This window comes from Artemia sp. Qi Xiang Cuo, chromosome 14 (assembly GCF_049724085.1).
Source record: "Artemia sp. Qi Xiang Cuo chromosome 14, ASM4972408v1, whole genome shotgun sequence".
In the NCBI taxonomy this organism is placed as follows: domain Eukaryota; kingdom Metazoa; phylum Arthropoda; class Branchiopoda; order Anostraca; family Artemiidae; genus Artemia; species Artemia sp. Qi Xiang Cuo.
Window position 1 is genome coordinate 17,448,048 of NC_142807.1, and position 16,909 is coordinate 17,464,956.

The following is a 16,909-nucleotide window of genomic DNA, read 5'->3' on the forward strand; positions in this document are numbered from 1 at the left end:
AATGTGCTTTTTCGTGTTTTGGCCTCCTCACTAAAAAAAGAAAAAGAAAATATTACGGGCTCTCCCCCTTAAGGGTCAGCATGTAAGCACACCTAGGATTGATGATGATGACAATTGTAGTGTTTGTAATGAAAGTAATGACAATGAAATAGAATAGCCAAAGAGACATCCATTGGATCAACTGAACCTAGGAAATGAAATGATACTTCAAACGCTACAATGCCTGCCACTTATGGCTAAATTTCAGAAACAGTTGACAAGTCAGTGGTAAACTCAAAGAGTATGTGTAACTTATAAGAGTGGGAACTTGCGCTAGTGTCGACAAAAATACCCTCAACGCTATCTAGCGTGTGGCGACAATTGGCATTTTTTTCAGTGTAATAATAAGAATAATTAATTTGATTAGTTTAATTAGTAAAATTAGGGTAGTGAAAAGTGTCTGATCTCAGTTCCTGACAAAAAAAAAACGATTATAAAAGTTGAAAAAATGCCAAGTGTCGCCAAACCCTAAATGGGGTTGATAGTTTTTGTCGACACAAGTGCCAGTTTCCACTCTTACAAGTTACTTAATACTCTTTGGGTAAACTGTTAAGTTGATAAAATAAAGATAGCAAAGCTTCTGCGGAAGCAGTGGAAAAAATCATACCAATAAGATTAACATTTGGAAAAAAAGGTCGTTTTCTACCTTCCTGGAAGTTATGACATTGGTAGACTCGAGGATGACGATCATCTTTTCTCATTTTTGAAGATTAAACTCATGATTATGAAAAGGTCTTAGAAACGCTTCAGAACCCCCTGATGAAAGCACAGGTTGAGTTTATGTCTTATGCATTCGACCTGTTCAGTGACTTTAAATGTTTGTTTGAGATCGAGGATGGCTTGTTCGAGAGCACTAAAACTAGTCGGAACCTTTGCCAGTAACTTTACGAACGAGGAGTACTAGAACTAGTCAGAATCTTTGCCAGTAACTTTATTAACTTGTTCTACGTAAGGACCGTTTCAAACATACTGTGAATCAATGAAAAAGGGAATGTGAATATTTGCCACTTGGACAAGTCTACCTTGGAATGGAAGCATGTGACAGCAGGACTCTGATCGTAAATGACCCATTGGTCAACCCAACAGAATTGGAAATTGTAAACCTGCTTGAGACTTTTATACTGAAGTAATTGCCTACATGAAAACACGATTCAGCTTTAGAGATGTTATTTTTGACTTTGAAAAAGTGTTGGTTCCAAAGTTGGCCAGACATCGGCTTTAGAACTCTCTCTATCAGCCTGTCTTGACAAATCTAGCATGCCCGAATGGGAGAAAGCAAAGATTGATGCAGACGGGAGATGCCAACCCACGATCGATCTCACAGAAAATCAGGATCCCAAAAATGCGCTAGGTAAAGAATACTAGGGGTACACATTGAAACTGAATTATGGTGCTGGAGATGTCCGTTTTTCCGATTTCAAAATGCTGATCCGATGGCTGTCGACTCTTCCCTTTAGCATTGTTGCAGCCAAGAGGCTATTCAAGCTAAAATTCAAGCAAAAAAGCTAAAAATCGTAAAGTCTAATGCTACTCCAGATAAGGCAGCTTTACTAGGTCCCAGTCCTAGTGTTTCTTTTTCTTTGTGAATAGTTACTTTAAGGATAAACACATCATTGATCCAAATTCCGTCTCAGTTGACATTATGACATGGAGTTACATATTTATCTCATCGGTCACTTATTTTGGAGTTTCGGGACGTTGCATCTGTTCGGCACAAGCAAATACCGTACCTTGCTTGTTCATCCTCTCCTGAAGTGATCGATCACATGGGGCTTAGGAACAGTAATTACTGTGACAATGACTTAGTGAAATCCCATTCCCGTGGGTTTGATTAAGAGAGAACGCTCTGCGTGAGTGGAAAACTCCAAAACAGAGTGCTACTGCAACTGCATCCTAGCTTATGTGAGTGGCTGCTAACCATGAGTCAAGTTCGTGCAATTGCATCCATACTGAAGACGAGAGATTAGGGACGAGGTTGTACACTTCAGATTCCTGCTATTTTGATCATTTTGTTTTTTAAGTTGTTGAATGATGTGTTGGTGAAGGATCAAGACCTTGACCCTTATTTTCGGCTTTCTTCATTAGTTGCGATTTACATGTGGTTTCGGAATATTCGCAGTCGCTAATATTACTACAGCTTGACAAAAAAACTTTTATCCATATGGGTCCAATCACGGAAGCGTTTGAACGGAGATACCTCGAATCTAGGCCCGACTGTGACTATGCCTATAAGTCAGTCTCTATTTGACATTTTATACAAAAACGGAATTGAAAAATGCCAATTCTTTTACAATGGAGGCAGGTATTCTGTGGAGTGGCAGAAAAAGGAACCGAAGATGTTAATTTTTCCACCAGATTCAATTTTTGTAGAAAGTGCCAAATGGAGACTGGCTTTAAGCCCCGTGTGAATGGCTGCTTTACTTCGGGATGAAAAAGTAAAGGTGCCATTAAACAAAGCGGAAAACCGTACAGTTTAGCGAATGGATTCGAGTTAGAAGAAAAATTTAGTAATACAGAAAAATCAGCGTATTTCATGGATTCATTTTTGTCGAAACATTATGATATTTCCAGTCAAAGATAAATGTCAGCTGAAACGTTTGTTTTATACGATTATATTAAATACATGCTTTTCAAATTGAAAATGTTATTCAATCTGTATGATAAAACCTGTGATTTATCGTCGTACGACAAACCGCATGGATTTGTACATTTGTTTAATTACGCTTTTAATAGAAACAGCAGGGCAGAATTTTGAGGGATTTTTGTCGATAAAAAGTAAAAGCGATTTTAAAAAGTAAAAAAAAAGTAAAAAGGGATTTTCTACTTAACAGATGGGATTTCGAGAAAAAGAAAGTAGAAACACTGAGAAGAACAGTATGTTTTCTTTGGAAGAGGAGAGGATACGTCGACTAAATTTTCACTCTGCCTGAGTCATCCGACCCCTTTAGTACTTTGCTTTATAGATTACGAGCAAAGCGTTCGATTCAGCCGACATAATAGCCTACAGCAAAGGTCTTATCCTTAAATACTTTAAAATAATTAATGCTATTATAAAAAAGGTAAAGAATACGGTATTGGACTTAACAGTCCCTATCGGCGGTGCTGATTTCTGTTTCATAGCCCTTCAGCCAGAAATTGTAATGGGGGGAAGGGACCCAGCTATCCTGTGCTTTCGCACTCCCTTTCTGTTTACCTTCCCCAGATTTCTGAAGGTAACCATTTATAGCTGGGTCGACTCTGGCTAAGCTTGCAGAGTCACGCCACTGAATCAGGAGTTAACCTGGGTTGCATTTTGTCCCAATTTATATGGATCATTTTGTTGGACTTTGTCCTAAAGAACACGACAAAGGCAATGGGAGAGCATGGAATCAAATAGAAAAGTAAAACTCTCCTTACATAGACTACGCTGATGACTTGAGAGTCCTAGATGAAAATGTTAGCAGAGTTAATAATTTAATGGAGGTTTTCAGAGCTCCTGGCGTTGAAAATTAATGTTAAACGTCTAAGTCGCTTAGACTGAGGATAAGTATAGGTGAAGAGGTAATGTTGGGTAGCGAGAAGTTCGATCAAGCGGATAGCTTCGCTTTGCTTACCTTGGGAGTATTATTAGTAAAGATGGTAGATATAGTGAAGATGTTAAGAGTAGTATACTCAAGGCCCAGGGTATTTTTTCACAGTTAGAAAAAGTTTGGAAGAATAGGAAGATAAGTCTGCGAACCAAGATTAGAATATTGGAAGCTACAGTGATGACATTGGTCAAGTATGGTTCTGAAACATGGCGCTCCGAAAGAAGGTTTTATTAGATGTTTTCCAGAGGAATTATCCATGGATTCTGTTGGGTAGCAATCCGGCTGATCGTATTTCAGACAGTAAGTTGTGCGAAAAATGTGGTTCTATTCCGCTTTCTAGGGCTGTAATGAGAGTAAGGTTAAGATGGTAATTTTTAAACCACATTGGCCTGCCATAATACAAAGAAAGAAACAATAAAAAATGAGTTTTTTAAGGCAAAAAGAAAATACCGAAAAAACATACAAAGCGCATATTTCAAAAGGACAACCGTCTCTCTTCTTCAGCGCGAACAAAAAATATTTTCAAGGAAAATGTCAAAAAAGACAAAGAAAAAACCAAAAGCAAACGCGGAAAGTCAATGTGAAAAAACAAAACCAATGAAGACCACAAATTTAAAGATTAATAAAATTAAGTAAAAGCCAAAATTAGAAGAATTAAAACCAAATACCTAACAGGCATAAAACCAGTCATTCGCTAATATCCGGGATTTGCACAAAATCCAAAATTTGAACTGACATTGACGGATACTAGCGAAGAACTGTTGTTGGCTAGTATCCGTCGATGGCAGTTCAAATTTTTGGCCTTAAAACCCCATTTTTGATCGTTTCTTTCTTTATGATAAAGGTTGAGATGGCTAGGACAAGTTTTGCGGATGAAAGATCACAGATTGTCTTTTTCGTTCAGCTATTAAGAGCTAAACAAACAGCACATCGCCGAACTGGGTGGAATCTCAATGACAATCAATAATTTCAGAATAGTATTACACTGGCAATATTCCTTTAAAATCTGTTTCTTACATGTTTCTTTAAAAATTTGCTTTTCTTCAAATTTCCACTACTATGGGCCGTGTTTGTTCTTTACTTAATACATCGCTGCAGCAGATATAATAGGAATTTTCAGACCGCCCAAGTGCATGTTTCTAACCAAATTTAAAGATTTCACGACTTAAAAAAAAAAAAAATTAAATCCCTCTGCTAAGAGCTCAAAATCAGCAGGAGACGGAGGATCTACTATAGCCAGCAGAAAAAAACGCATTTTCTTTCATCGAAAAGTATGTCCATAGGTAAACACTTAAAAGAGCACATTATTTGAGTAGCGCCTAACGATATTTTTAGAAAAATTTCATTTTTATCTTATTTATTTTTACATACTCTAAGAAGGGCTTAAATACATATTTAATTACTTCTACAACACTGATGTAATTTTTAATCCATAAAACTTTTATTTGAAAAAAGGAAAACAAAATATCGTTCTTTATAACATGACATTAATATGGTCAATTCGTCATACTTTTCATCTAGTAGTTTGCATTTCGAGTTGGAGGACACACTTTTTATAGCAGATGCTTCCGATCCTGCACAAGTTACTGCATTAATTTCTACAACAGTTAGAGGAGTCCTGATTTATGTCGTTGTTTATCTACAATACGTTTACTTGAAATTTTAAATGCTTTTGGAGATTATTTCAGTAGTATTGGTTCTAGACTTGCATCGAATATGAATATGCATCTGAATTCCCCTTTTGTTCCAGTTAGTGAGCAACATGCAGAAAATTCGTTTTCTTTTTCTGAGATTGTGGCTCATGAGATTGAGAAAATTATTCTGAAGCTTAAACGGAGTTTTTCTACGGACAAATTTGGATTTTCGGCTGAAACCGTAAAGTAAGTAGCATCAAGCATTTCACCTTTGTTGGCACATATTTTTAATCTATCACTTATGCATGGGGGTTTTCCTGAGCTTTAAAAAAAAAAAAATGTTATAGCATTACCTAAAGCTGGGAGTTCAACTGACCCTTCAGATTATAGAGGCATTTCTCTACTTTCGGTTTTCAGCAAAAATTTGGAAAAACTTGCAAATAGTCAATTACAAAAACATTTATTTGGTAGTAAGATTTTAAATACGTCTTAATATGGTTTTATAAAAGGAAAGTCAACTGAACTGGCAATTCATGAGCTTTTACTAAATATTAATGATTCACTAGATGAAGGTAAACATGCTTTGGCGATTCTTCTTGAAGTCGCTAAGGCGTTTGACACCGTAAATCAATCTTTGCTTCTTTCTAAACTTAAGTCTTGTGGGTTTTCAACACAAGCTGTTAATTTTTTGCATATTACCTTTCTGGGAGACGACTATAATGTGTTGATAAATCTCGTGATCTCCGTTCTGAAACTTTTCCAATTAATTATGGAGTGCCTCAGGGCTCTGTCCTTGGGCCTATTCTATTTCTTCCTTTTAAAAAAGATTTGCCAGATGTTTTGCCTCTTTGTAAAATTATAATGTTTCCTGATGATGTTGTAATTTTTGCTTCTCACTGGGACCTATCAGTTCTTTTCCAGAACCTCAATAGTACGTTACTAACTGTAGCTGATTGGTATTCAAGGAATTTACTAGCTCTTAACGAAAAAAATGCCAATATATGTTATTTTCGCGAACTGGATCAGTAGTGTCAGATAGCTTCTCTCTTTTCTTGAATGGTCTTGAATTAAAACGGGTAGATCAGTGTAAATATCTTGTAATTATTTTAAATTAAAATTTGTCGTTTTATGAATATGTAAAAACACTATCATTAAAAGCTTCCGAAATATTGACCTGCTAACTCGTTTTCGTCATTTTTTTTCCTAAAACTATACTAAAATCTATTTATTATTCTTCCGTCCACCCATATTTTATCTATTGCATTTCGGTTTGGGCTTCTACCTTTTCGTCTGTATTCAAATCTCTCCAAGTACTTCAGAATAAAGCAATGAGGATTATTTTTGATGTTGATTGCAGATCTTCAGTTAGACACCTATGTGAGACTTCAGGAACTTATTCTTTGGATCAACTTCATTTAATTTCTATCTCTAGTATTTGTCAAGATTATTAATATAGTAATTTACCTGTAAATTTCTCCGGTATTTTCCCAACTAATTCCCAATTTCATAAAGATCCTACTAAGCATCGTTCAGGCTTTTCGTGCGAAATTCGCCCGACGTCGAGAGCAGGATTCAACATCCGTCACACTGGGCCAAAAATATGGATCTCAATTCCAGCATCAGTTCGAGAATGCAGCAACAAGCGACATTTTATAAGACTAGTGAAGAAACATCTTACGACAAGCTAAGCATTTTGTTTATTATGTTTGTTTTTTTCGTTGTTGTAAAATTTAGTTAGAAGATGGCTGTTTATTTTCGTTGGCAATGTTTTCAGGGCTAAAGTATGCCACCAGGCATGTGCGCTGTTTTGTGACATTTATCTATGTATGAGTTGTAAATAAAAATATTCTACTCTACTCTACCAGCAAAACATTATTTTGAAAGAAAATAACCTTATTCTCCCACAAGGTAGCGATATTGTCGATAGCTAGTCGTTACACTTGTGGGGATAGTCTGCAATTCGATTTGAAAGACAATGTGTTTGAAGCCAAAATGGTGACCCCTTATACAAGTGACTGTTCTACCCAGTTTTGAATCCATACTTTTCTTCAAATGATGGACCCTTATCATTGGTTTTGCAATGACATTATTTAACAGCAAATATAAAAATTATGAAATTAAAACGTCGATATATTTTAGAAATAAAACTAGTTTTGTCCATAGCTATTCATCACTTTCATTTGTAAGTTTGTACTCAAAGACAAACTATTTGCAGCAGATGTCATTCGATTCCTATTCGAGTTAACTGTAATATATTCTACAGATAACTTCGTATACGGACTTCTGTTTCAAATCCGAACTTCGGTCATTGCTTATATACAATAATTCTATTTAATGACAAATATAAAAATTTCAAATTAAAGCATTATGTTTTTACAAATGACACTAATACAATATATATAATATTGTCGACATTTATTATTCATTATGATTTGATAGTTACCACTCGGAGTTGAAGACAAACTATTTGCAGTAGATATCATCGATCATTCTCCGAATAACTGCAATGTATTCTACACAAGTTCGAATCTGGACTTTTGTTTCAGATCCGAACTTCTGTCATTGTTTATTTACAGTGATTTTATTTAACAGCAAATACAAAAATTTGGAATTAAAACATTCATATTTTAAGACATGATACTAATATTGTCGATAGGTTTTCGTCATATTCATTTGATAGTTTGTACTTGGAGTTGAAGACAAACTATTTGCAGCAGATATTGTTGACCCCTGTCCGAGTGACTGCAATATATTCGGTCCACTCTGAATGAGGTGCTCCAGGGCTTTTTGAATACTTGGATCCGTTACAGATGCTTGTGTGCTTTGAACTGCTTCAACAACAGGTTTTGGTGGGATATATTCTCCATTCGGTCCAACTTTACCAGAATTTAAAAACTTCAAAACACGTTTCTGGATCTCCGTGACTGTTGGATTCGTGGGAGTAGCACCAGGGACTAAGGTTGCTAAAAAATAAAATAAATAAATTGACGATGTTAAGTTAGTTTTCATCTGAATATCCTCGTTTTGTTTGACAGTCCGTCACAAATTTTTAACATGACTAAAAAATACTGCTTTTTCAGGAGAGCAAAAAATCTCTGTTGGAGTATTTATCATGGTCACATATGCTTGGATAATAGTTTGAATTACTGAAAGTCAAAGAACCGAAGTCATCATCTAAGAATAAAAGCTACTCCTATGATTGGATCTAAAAACAGAACCGTATTATTATTGTACAAAAATTTCACAATTAAAAAGGTGGCCCTTAATCTGACGTATAAGCAGCGGAGCTTTTAAATCATGCCCTTCTTCGGGCATAACGCTATCTTAATTTTCCTATAATTTCCTACATTTTTCATAAAATTTGCCTATTTTTGTTTTATCAAAGTTTCCACCCTTCCCAAGAAATCCTTCTCCAAGTAGGTATGATCAACCGAATCAGCGATAGTAGAAATTCAGGAGAGGTCTCATTCGAAAGAAATTCATAAGTTCTAAGACACTTTTTAAGAGCCAAGAGTGGTGGGAAGATAATTAGGCCACCTCCTGCACCATACTTGCCCCTAGGTTCTATCGTGGCCCATACATGGGGCCATATAACGGTTTCAAAGTAGCAATTTTAAAAAAATAAAAAAATGCTTCCAAAAGTAGTCTGATCTGCACATAAAACAAGGAATTGATCGAGTTCCAAAAATAAAATACTATGGTCTGGGTTTTCAAAAATGTGCTCTGCAAGGGCAGAGTCAAAATTTTCAGTTTTTTTTCGCTTTTTAAGTGTGTTATTAACATCAGTAGTTTTACTACTGATGACGGTCACTGTATATGTGACCGAAATATCTGGTATTTTTTTGTGAATTTCTATACACTATCTATTAAAAAAGATTTTATCCCTATTTTGAACTTTTATTTTATCGTTATTAATTGAGGTAGAGTGCTGAGTTAATCTATCCGTAAGTCACTGATCAATTCTTCCGATATACCAAAGACCACACGAACAAGAAATTCTGTAGACACCGGGGTTTTCACCTATCGGGACAGGGTCTTTACCTTGATAAATTTGGGAACTGATGGTTTTACTGGATCTGTACTAAGTGTAAATGTTATTTTTCCTTAGATTTTTTGAAATGTGGTCTGAAACCCCTTTAACGTACGGGAGACCAAGATAAACTGAATTTTCCCTTTGATTTGCGTTTTCTGTTTAACTATCTGATAATCCTTTAATGCGTTTGCAACCACAGAATTTATTAAACTAATTGGATAACCATTCCCAAATAAAATATCTCTAAGGTGGTCGAGCTCTGAATCCAGGCAGCTTTGCCTTTCACTCAGACTATCTATCTTGGCTTTACTCCAATTAGCCATGGCTCTCAACTTTTCCATCGAAGTTCACCAAGTCGATTTTGATTCAAACTTTATGCTAAAATTTCGATTAAAATTAGCTGAGATTGCGCTTTATTTTTGATTAAGATTGCAGGAGCCCCTTTCACATTTTGGACAATTTTCTTATCTTTTTAGATTTTGAACGTTGCAGTTTATTTGTTAGAAGAAAAAAAGCTCTTTTTTACTTAAGTGCAGAAGAAGCTAGCTGGGCCTTTCTACCATGACATCAATAATGAACAAACTATTTTTAAAATATCACCATTCTTAAAAATCATCTATGAGCCTTTGAAAATTCCGTGGCCTGACATGTGAACAGCATCATAGTCACTACAAATGTAATTTTATAGTTACTACAATCACACTACAAACAAGTAAACACAGAAAAAAATATCTTAGACCAGGCGAGTATAGTTCAGAGTCCCCCCCCCCCTCATAATTTCGAAATTAATTTTTTTTTTTAATAATTTCCATAAGATCCAACTACCTTTTAAATTTAAAAGAAGTTTTTTTCTCAAATGAGGCATACCTAATAGAAAGGTATTTTCAAAATAGCGATGTTCTTAAGAATCTACTAATATTCTAATAAAGTCGAATTTAGCCTAGTATATTCTCGACATGTGAGAAGGGTGTCTCGACATGTGAGAGAGCTCTTCAATTAAGATCTGGCTATAACTCCAAACTAGCAGATGTATTGAATTGAGCAGCCGGGCACTCTCTCTGCGTGAAGCAGGGATGAAGGGTACTACAAATTCTACTATATAATGTTCGAACATACTCCAGCGCATTTCCAACTTTTCAGTCTAACATAAGGCAAGAATTTGTAACCACGCTGTTAAGTCCAGTCCCATTGAAGCATACTGAAGTTGAGAAACCTAGTACCCTCTGGACACTTGGAGGGAATGAAGGTACTAAACACGTGACTACGGGACTACATAGTAACGTCCAATCTACTAGGAGTCCAATAAAGTTGATTAGCCTGGCACCCTCTCAACATGTGAGAGGCATTGTAGTTACTATAAATACAACATTAGAATGTGTTCGTACTCTTGTGCTCAACTGATCCCCTCAATATAACCTCCTGCCATAACTCAGAACTACGTAATCACATACAAGCAGCACGAAGTATTGGCGTAACTCCAGCTACTTCTGCTTCAAAATCACCTCAGGCTTAAGGCCCTTGAGACCAGTCATGATGAAAAATGATTCGCATCTGCCCTCCCCCCTTTTTTTAAACCCCCGCTTCGAAAACCTCCAATGAAATATCCAAGGACTCTATATTTTTATAATTCTATCCCAGCCTTATCCAAAACTACCTGGCTATTCTTTCTCATATCTGATAAATACAACTGCTGAGTTGAAGGTGTAAGCATTTTACTAACCTGGCAAAACTGGCGCGACTAGAGACGCAACTCTAGCAGGATCCTCGCCATATTCTGTTCGAATTAGATTCTCTCGTTTGTCCAATAGGTATTTAATCACTTTGTCATATTCAACAAGTGTCAAAGGGCGATTTTCTTGTAGGAAATTCATTATTAACTGAATGCCATGAGGATGACCATCGCCGTCAGCATCAACTGCTCTATCGCGATCACTGCTAACATTTTTTGATCTGTCATGATCGTACGAGACACTTCTATCTCTGCGAGATCTATCGCCACCGACATTAGGTGGCCTATCGCGACCACCGCTGACCACTGCTCTATTGTGGTCATATGATGGACTTCTATCTCTACGAGATCGTCGATCCGATTCTTCAATTCTGACAGGAACAGGATTCCGTCTTCGAAATGGGCTTTGTTCTGGAATTCTATGTCTCTTTTTGAGAATACTCTCAATGAGTGCTATTCCGTCCTCCTTTTCAATATCTCGAAATTCTATAAAAGAGAAGTATTGCAAACTAAGCACTGCCTCCAAAATCAAAATGGGCATTGCCCTTTTTCATAATCATACAGGATAGCGTAAATACGATTTTTTAGTTTTTTGCACCGAAAATTTAAACCAGAAAAATTAAGGAAAATTAAAGCGTGCAGTTGAACAGTTTTAGGCCTAGTTACAGCAAAAGCTCTTAATTGTATTAGAATATTAGAAGCTACAGTGATGACAGTGGTCAAATATGGCTCTTTAGCATGGGCACTCCGAAAAGCGGATGAAGATTTGCTAGATGTTTTCTAGAGAAATTACTTATGGATTCTTCTGGGTACTCGGATGAGTGATCGTATTTCAAACAATAGACTATACGAAATGTGGTTCAATTCCGCTCTCTAGGGCTATAATGAAAGAAAGGTTGAGGTGGCTAGGACACGTTGTGCGGATGAAGGATGACAGATTTCCAAATGTTGTCCTTTTCGGCCAACCGTCTGGGGCTAAACGGAAAGCAGGTTGTCCTCGTCTGGGGTGGGAGGACGTCATAAAGAAAAATTTAAAGGAAATGGGAACTTCATGGGCGGGTGTAAAAAGGGAGGTTTTAAATAGATTGGGATGAAGGAGGAGCGTGCGTAGCTGCGTTGGCCTCAGGCGGCTTGGTGCTGCGGTGAATTGTTAGTAGTAGTAGTAGTAGTAATACCGTCATAAGGCTGTGACGTCTAAAGACTGTAACTGACATTTTTACGTTTCTGAAATAATAGCCAAAAACACGTAATAAGCCGTTCTCAAAAGGAAGATTTGTAGGGGAACGCCCTAAATACAGACCTTAAATTGCTGGGAATATGTAGCTCAAGTACTCGTACTTCCCACAGGTCATCCAATTCCATCGTTTCTTCGTTTTCTTTTGTTCTGTGTTTGTTATATGTCAACCAAGAGTAGTATATTCCTTAACGATTGTATAGCAAAAAAAAAACGTAAATATATATATATAATAATTGTGTTGATGTTGAAGACAAAAAAAAAGAAAAAAAAGAAGAAAGAGCCTTTTTGTTTATCTGATGATTGTATTGATTTTTTATGTATTGTGTATTTAGAAGAAAGGTCCTCGAAGCCAAAAGAGGTCTATTATGGATTCCAGGTGCTGTTTTTCAAAAGAAGAAGAACGTAAGTTCAATAACACTTTAATCCTTTTGATCTATATTTTCCTGCCGATCTTCCCTTTGAAAACAGCTTAGAAAACATCTCAGAAATATGAATATGTCAGATACCACCTTTAGACCTGACAAAAAAAATATAACACAATCAGTTCTTTAGGGGTATTCTTGAGATAGAGGTACTACCTACGAAATCGACAAATCCATAGAAAAAAGTGTGAAATCCGCCCTTCATATCGGGCAAGGCAATTTCTACTTTATATATTCCTTTTTACTCTCAGGTAGCGAATGCTGACGAAATATCAGGAAAGTCGAAACATATAACGTGCACTTTTTTATTTACCTTACACTGCTATTGGCACTGATTTTGTTGCTTGGTTGATCGGTGACATGTATCTTTTTATTTATTCCAATTCGAAATAAATTAAATTCTCTCCCTTTCCGTAGGATCTAAGACATAATAACAGTAAAAGTCTATTAATCATAAATTTAGCTTACGGTGAAACTTAGTTTCAACTTAGAAACTTGATTAGGTTTAGAAACTTGATAGGACATTTTAGGAATGACCTGATTTGCTAGTTCAGAAAATTTTAAGCAAAGAATTTTGCTCCATTTGTCTATAAGTACCCGCATGAATGTCTTCCGTGGTGTAAATAGCGGTTTATTTTTACTTAAAATGTTGTAAATAATACAAGCTGCTAATGTTTTAATTAAAACATAAAATGTTTTAATGTTTACGCTTAAAATAGCATATTAAGTACTCAAAATGTTTATTTATTTATGTGTATTTGTAAAATTTAAACCAAATTAAAAATTCAATTCAAATTCACAACAATTTATTTATAAAAAACTGAGTTTACTTATTAAGTTTTCTAAATTATATTTCACCATTTGAAGCCATCCATAGTTTGGAATCATGCGAATGTTTAGTGCTCTAATGTTACCAACTTATATATACCAAATCGAATGTATGTATGTCCGTGTATGTATCCTGTATGCATTACTGCATTGTTCATCCGATCGCCGAGAAGTTCAATAAGTTGCCGAATATACCCTTGCGAATGTTTTAGGTATGTCCCTTTCCCCAAAGTCCTTCTTAAGAATTTTCGGGGTAACTGAAATTAGAGACCCCTCAACACAAATACTTGATAGTGCCTTCCGGTCACATTCACATTTTCTGAAAATTCAATTAACCGGTTTAGTTAATTATGAATTAGGTGGTTTTTTGACGTGCTTATGGTTCGGTTTTAAATCTGGACTCCAGCAAGGAACTGCTCTGCTTCTTGAGTGGATTATTTTTTACGTTGTATGATTGATTTAAAAAAATATTTTATACCAACAAAGTATTAAAAAATAAATAAACAATCTTCTAATTTCTCCTATCAAAGTAGCACTGTATCACAACTGCCCTGCTCTGTATCACAACTGCCCTGCTCTGTATCACAACTAAATTCTCTCAAGAAGGCCTCTGATCATCAGGAACATTCATGAGACTATCAGCTATGGTCCTTTTCCTTCCTGACACATAGAGAGATAGAGATCCGCCAGTGCTATTGATGGTCCAAAATAAAATCCATAAAACGAACTACCTTAAATCCATAAAGCCCAACCGATCAACCATGAAAAACTAAAAGCTTAAAATCAAGGCATATTGACCTTCAGAATTAGAAAAAATCTATTGTTATTATTCTGCCAGTACAAGAAACCAAGCGTCCTCAGTACAAACACGAAAAAATAGTGTAAAAGCCAAAAAACGAAAAAACCTGAAAAAAGAAGATGAAATAGAGAAGCAACAAAGCTTATTTGGAATCAGATCAGAAAAATAAATGAACAACTGTGTTATTCCTGTCTAGGACATGCCTAATTCAGTTATATCCTGGATCAGACACTAGTACATTTTCCATTTTTCTTTTGGTTTTCATTATTTTTTTCGTTTATCTTCTTGATTCTATTTAAGTCCAGTTTCTAGATTTCTGTAATTCTCTGTCTATACTAATTTTCTATGTTAGCACCAATGACACCTACAAGCAGAATTTTCCTTGTCTAAACTTCATTAGCCCAAAATCCAGTTTGCAATTCTGTTACGTTTGACAAGCTAGATTTTATATCGTCCATTTCACGGATATTTGAATAATAAATATATCAGACTTCAGTAAATTCTATTCGAAGATTACTATATTTAAATAAATACTACATTTGATAAACAATGAAATACTGATAAAAACAAAATTACTAGAAGACCGAATGGGAATTGAAAAAAACGAAAAATAATGATGAGCTCAAAAGCAGAATGATGACAAAATACGGTAAATATCAGAAATACAACAAGAATCCAAATGTACGATTTGTAAATATGAATATTTGAATTTTTTTTTAGCTCCTTTTTATGTTTAAATTAGCTCTTCGTTTTTTAGTTTATAATTTTCTATTTTTACTCTCCTAAAGTCCATATTTTATTTAATGTTCTGCGATTTTTTTGTGTTTAGAACATTCTTCTTTGTTTGTCCTAGCAATATTCATCTTGCTTCTACACATAAAACACTCATAATTTTCTTGTTTTATTTTCTGAGCACCGTTTCCCCAAGTTATTTTTTGCTTAATTCCCTGAAATTCGCAAAAATATAACGAAGCTAATACAAAAGATACCAGATAAAATATTAATCTGTCGATAATAACAATATATAGATGGAATCAAGAGCCCTTACGTTCAGGCTTCCCTTGCAGAACATGAATATTTAATGACTGGTCTTTTGCATTATTTGGAAGTAAGACGATGCCAATTTGAACACCACGAGATGCCAGCTCATCTAGAACAGATTTAATGGGAACATCCTCGTGAGGAAAGAGGATATCCACATTGAGGCCAAGACGTTGCAACTGAGCTTCAATTCGCTCTGCATAATTTCTGAAAAAAAAAATCAACATTAGCTACAGGCCCATTTGAAACAAACCAACGGGGTAGCAAAAGTTCCAGCAGTGTCAGTTCTCATCTGTTTCAGCGACTTTTTACTCAGACTTTCATGAGCATGGCACAAGAGCATACGTAGGAATTCAAGGGGGGGGGGGGCTTCCTGCTTTCAAAGCTCTCAGGTTGGACCTAACCAAACCTGGACCTTTAATATTCAAATTTCAAGTTCAAATAATGCTTATTTAAATTTTTCCAAGTCCTGCTTAGTATCGCTGCACTTAGTTTCAGTGGTACTGGCAATTTTTTTTTCTCTCTGTTAAACCCCTAATCCTAGCTAAGTCATTTTTGGTGGCCGGCGTTTACCCCCTGGAAAATACCCCCCGCGGAGTATTTTACGGGGGGGGGGGGGGGGTATTTTGAGGGGGATAAACGCCTAGAACCGTCATTCTCATACTCCTTCGTAGGTCGTTCTCAAGTCGCAGTTATCAATACGATGAAATCTTTATTTCCATTATAATGACTAACAACAGTACTTTTAGTAGTCAATTCCACATTCGTCCACGGCAAAACTCCCAAAGAAAGCACTATTTCGAAGCACTAATTCATACGACCAATGTAAAATTGTGTACTTTTCACCAGTGTTGTCAACAGAACGGGATGAAACCCCGGGCCTGAGGCTCTAATAGAAAGAGTGCGAGATTTTGTTTAATACTGAAGTTTACATTACATGTAAATTAGGAGGGGATGAATTAAAAAATTGGTCCCTGGGATCCAAACAGCACTGCTTTCAACATAACAACACTATCAGATAACTATTTACTCAAAACTTACCCAGTATCTCTAGTAGAGGAAGACACGTAAGCACGGCATAATATTGATAGCATAGGTACCTTTTTATAGGCCTTTTTTTTATGCAGCCCAGTCAACACCGACCAAAGAAAGAACTGGATTATACTTCATTTCTATTGGAAGAAAACCCAGGACTGCCCAATTCCTAAATGCAATTTGATGACGACCATGATCGAATTTGGAGCTTTTTTTTTGCATTTTTGAAAGACGGTTAGCGACCCCTCTAATTACCGAGCTTTTATACCAAACAGTGGTGAAGTTTACTCTCTATGTGATCCAGGGATGACTGTGTTCTGTAGTTCATGTTTTAATGCCATCTATTCCTTTTACACGACTATTTCTTTACGACTTCAAATATTATTTTTATTCGAGATGGGGTCGGGCGTCGTTCCAGAAAAAGAGAACAAGATGGCCTCACATGGGTTAGCAAGAACAAGCCATAATTGAGTCAATGACTAAATTTCAGACGTTTCTGAAGCAAAGAATATTAAAAATACCTTAGTATAAAGGAACATTTAG

The 16,909-nt window shown here is 35.9% G+C and overlaps 1 protein-coding gene across 2 annotated transcripts in view; it reads right to left on the reverse strand.

The window, feature by feature from the left end:
- Nucleotides 1-7,550: 7,550 nt before the first annotated feature.
- Nucleotides 7,551-16,909, reverse strand: part of Neos (nuclear receptor coactivator protein neosin) — a 59,593-nt gene continuing 50,234 nt past the window's right edge. For both annotated transcript variants that reach the window (XM_089100390.1, XM_089100391.1), the window contains exons 8-10: nt 15,339-15,538; nt 10,996-11,490; nt 7,551-8,205 (exon numbers count right to left, since the gene is read on the reverse strand). In XM_089100390.1, coding sequence (XP_088956516.1) covers nt 7,883-8,205; nt 10,996-11,490; nt 15,339-15,538 — 1,018 coding nt within the window. In that variant the 3' untranslated portion in view covers nt 7,551-7,882. The remainder of the gene's footprint in view (nt 8,206-10,995; nt 11,491-15,338; nt 15,539-16,909) is intronic.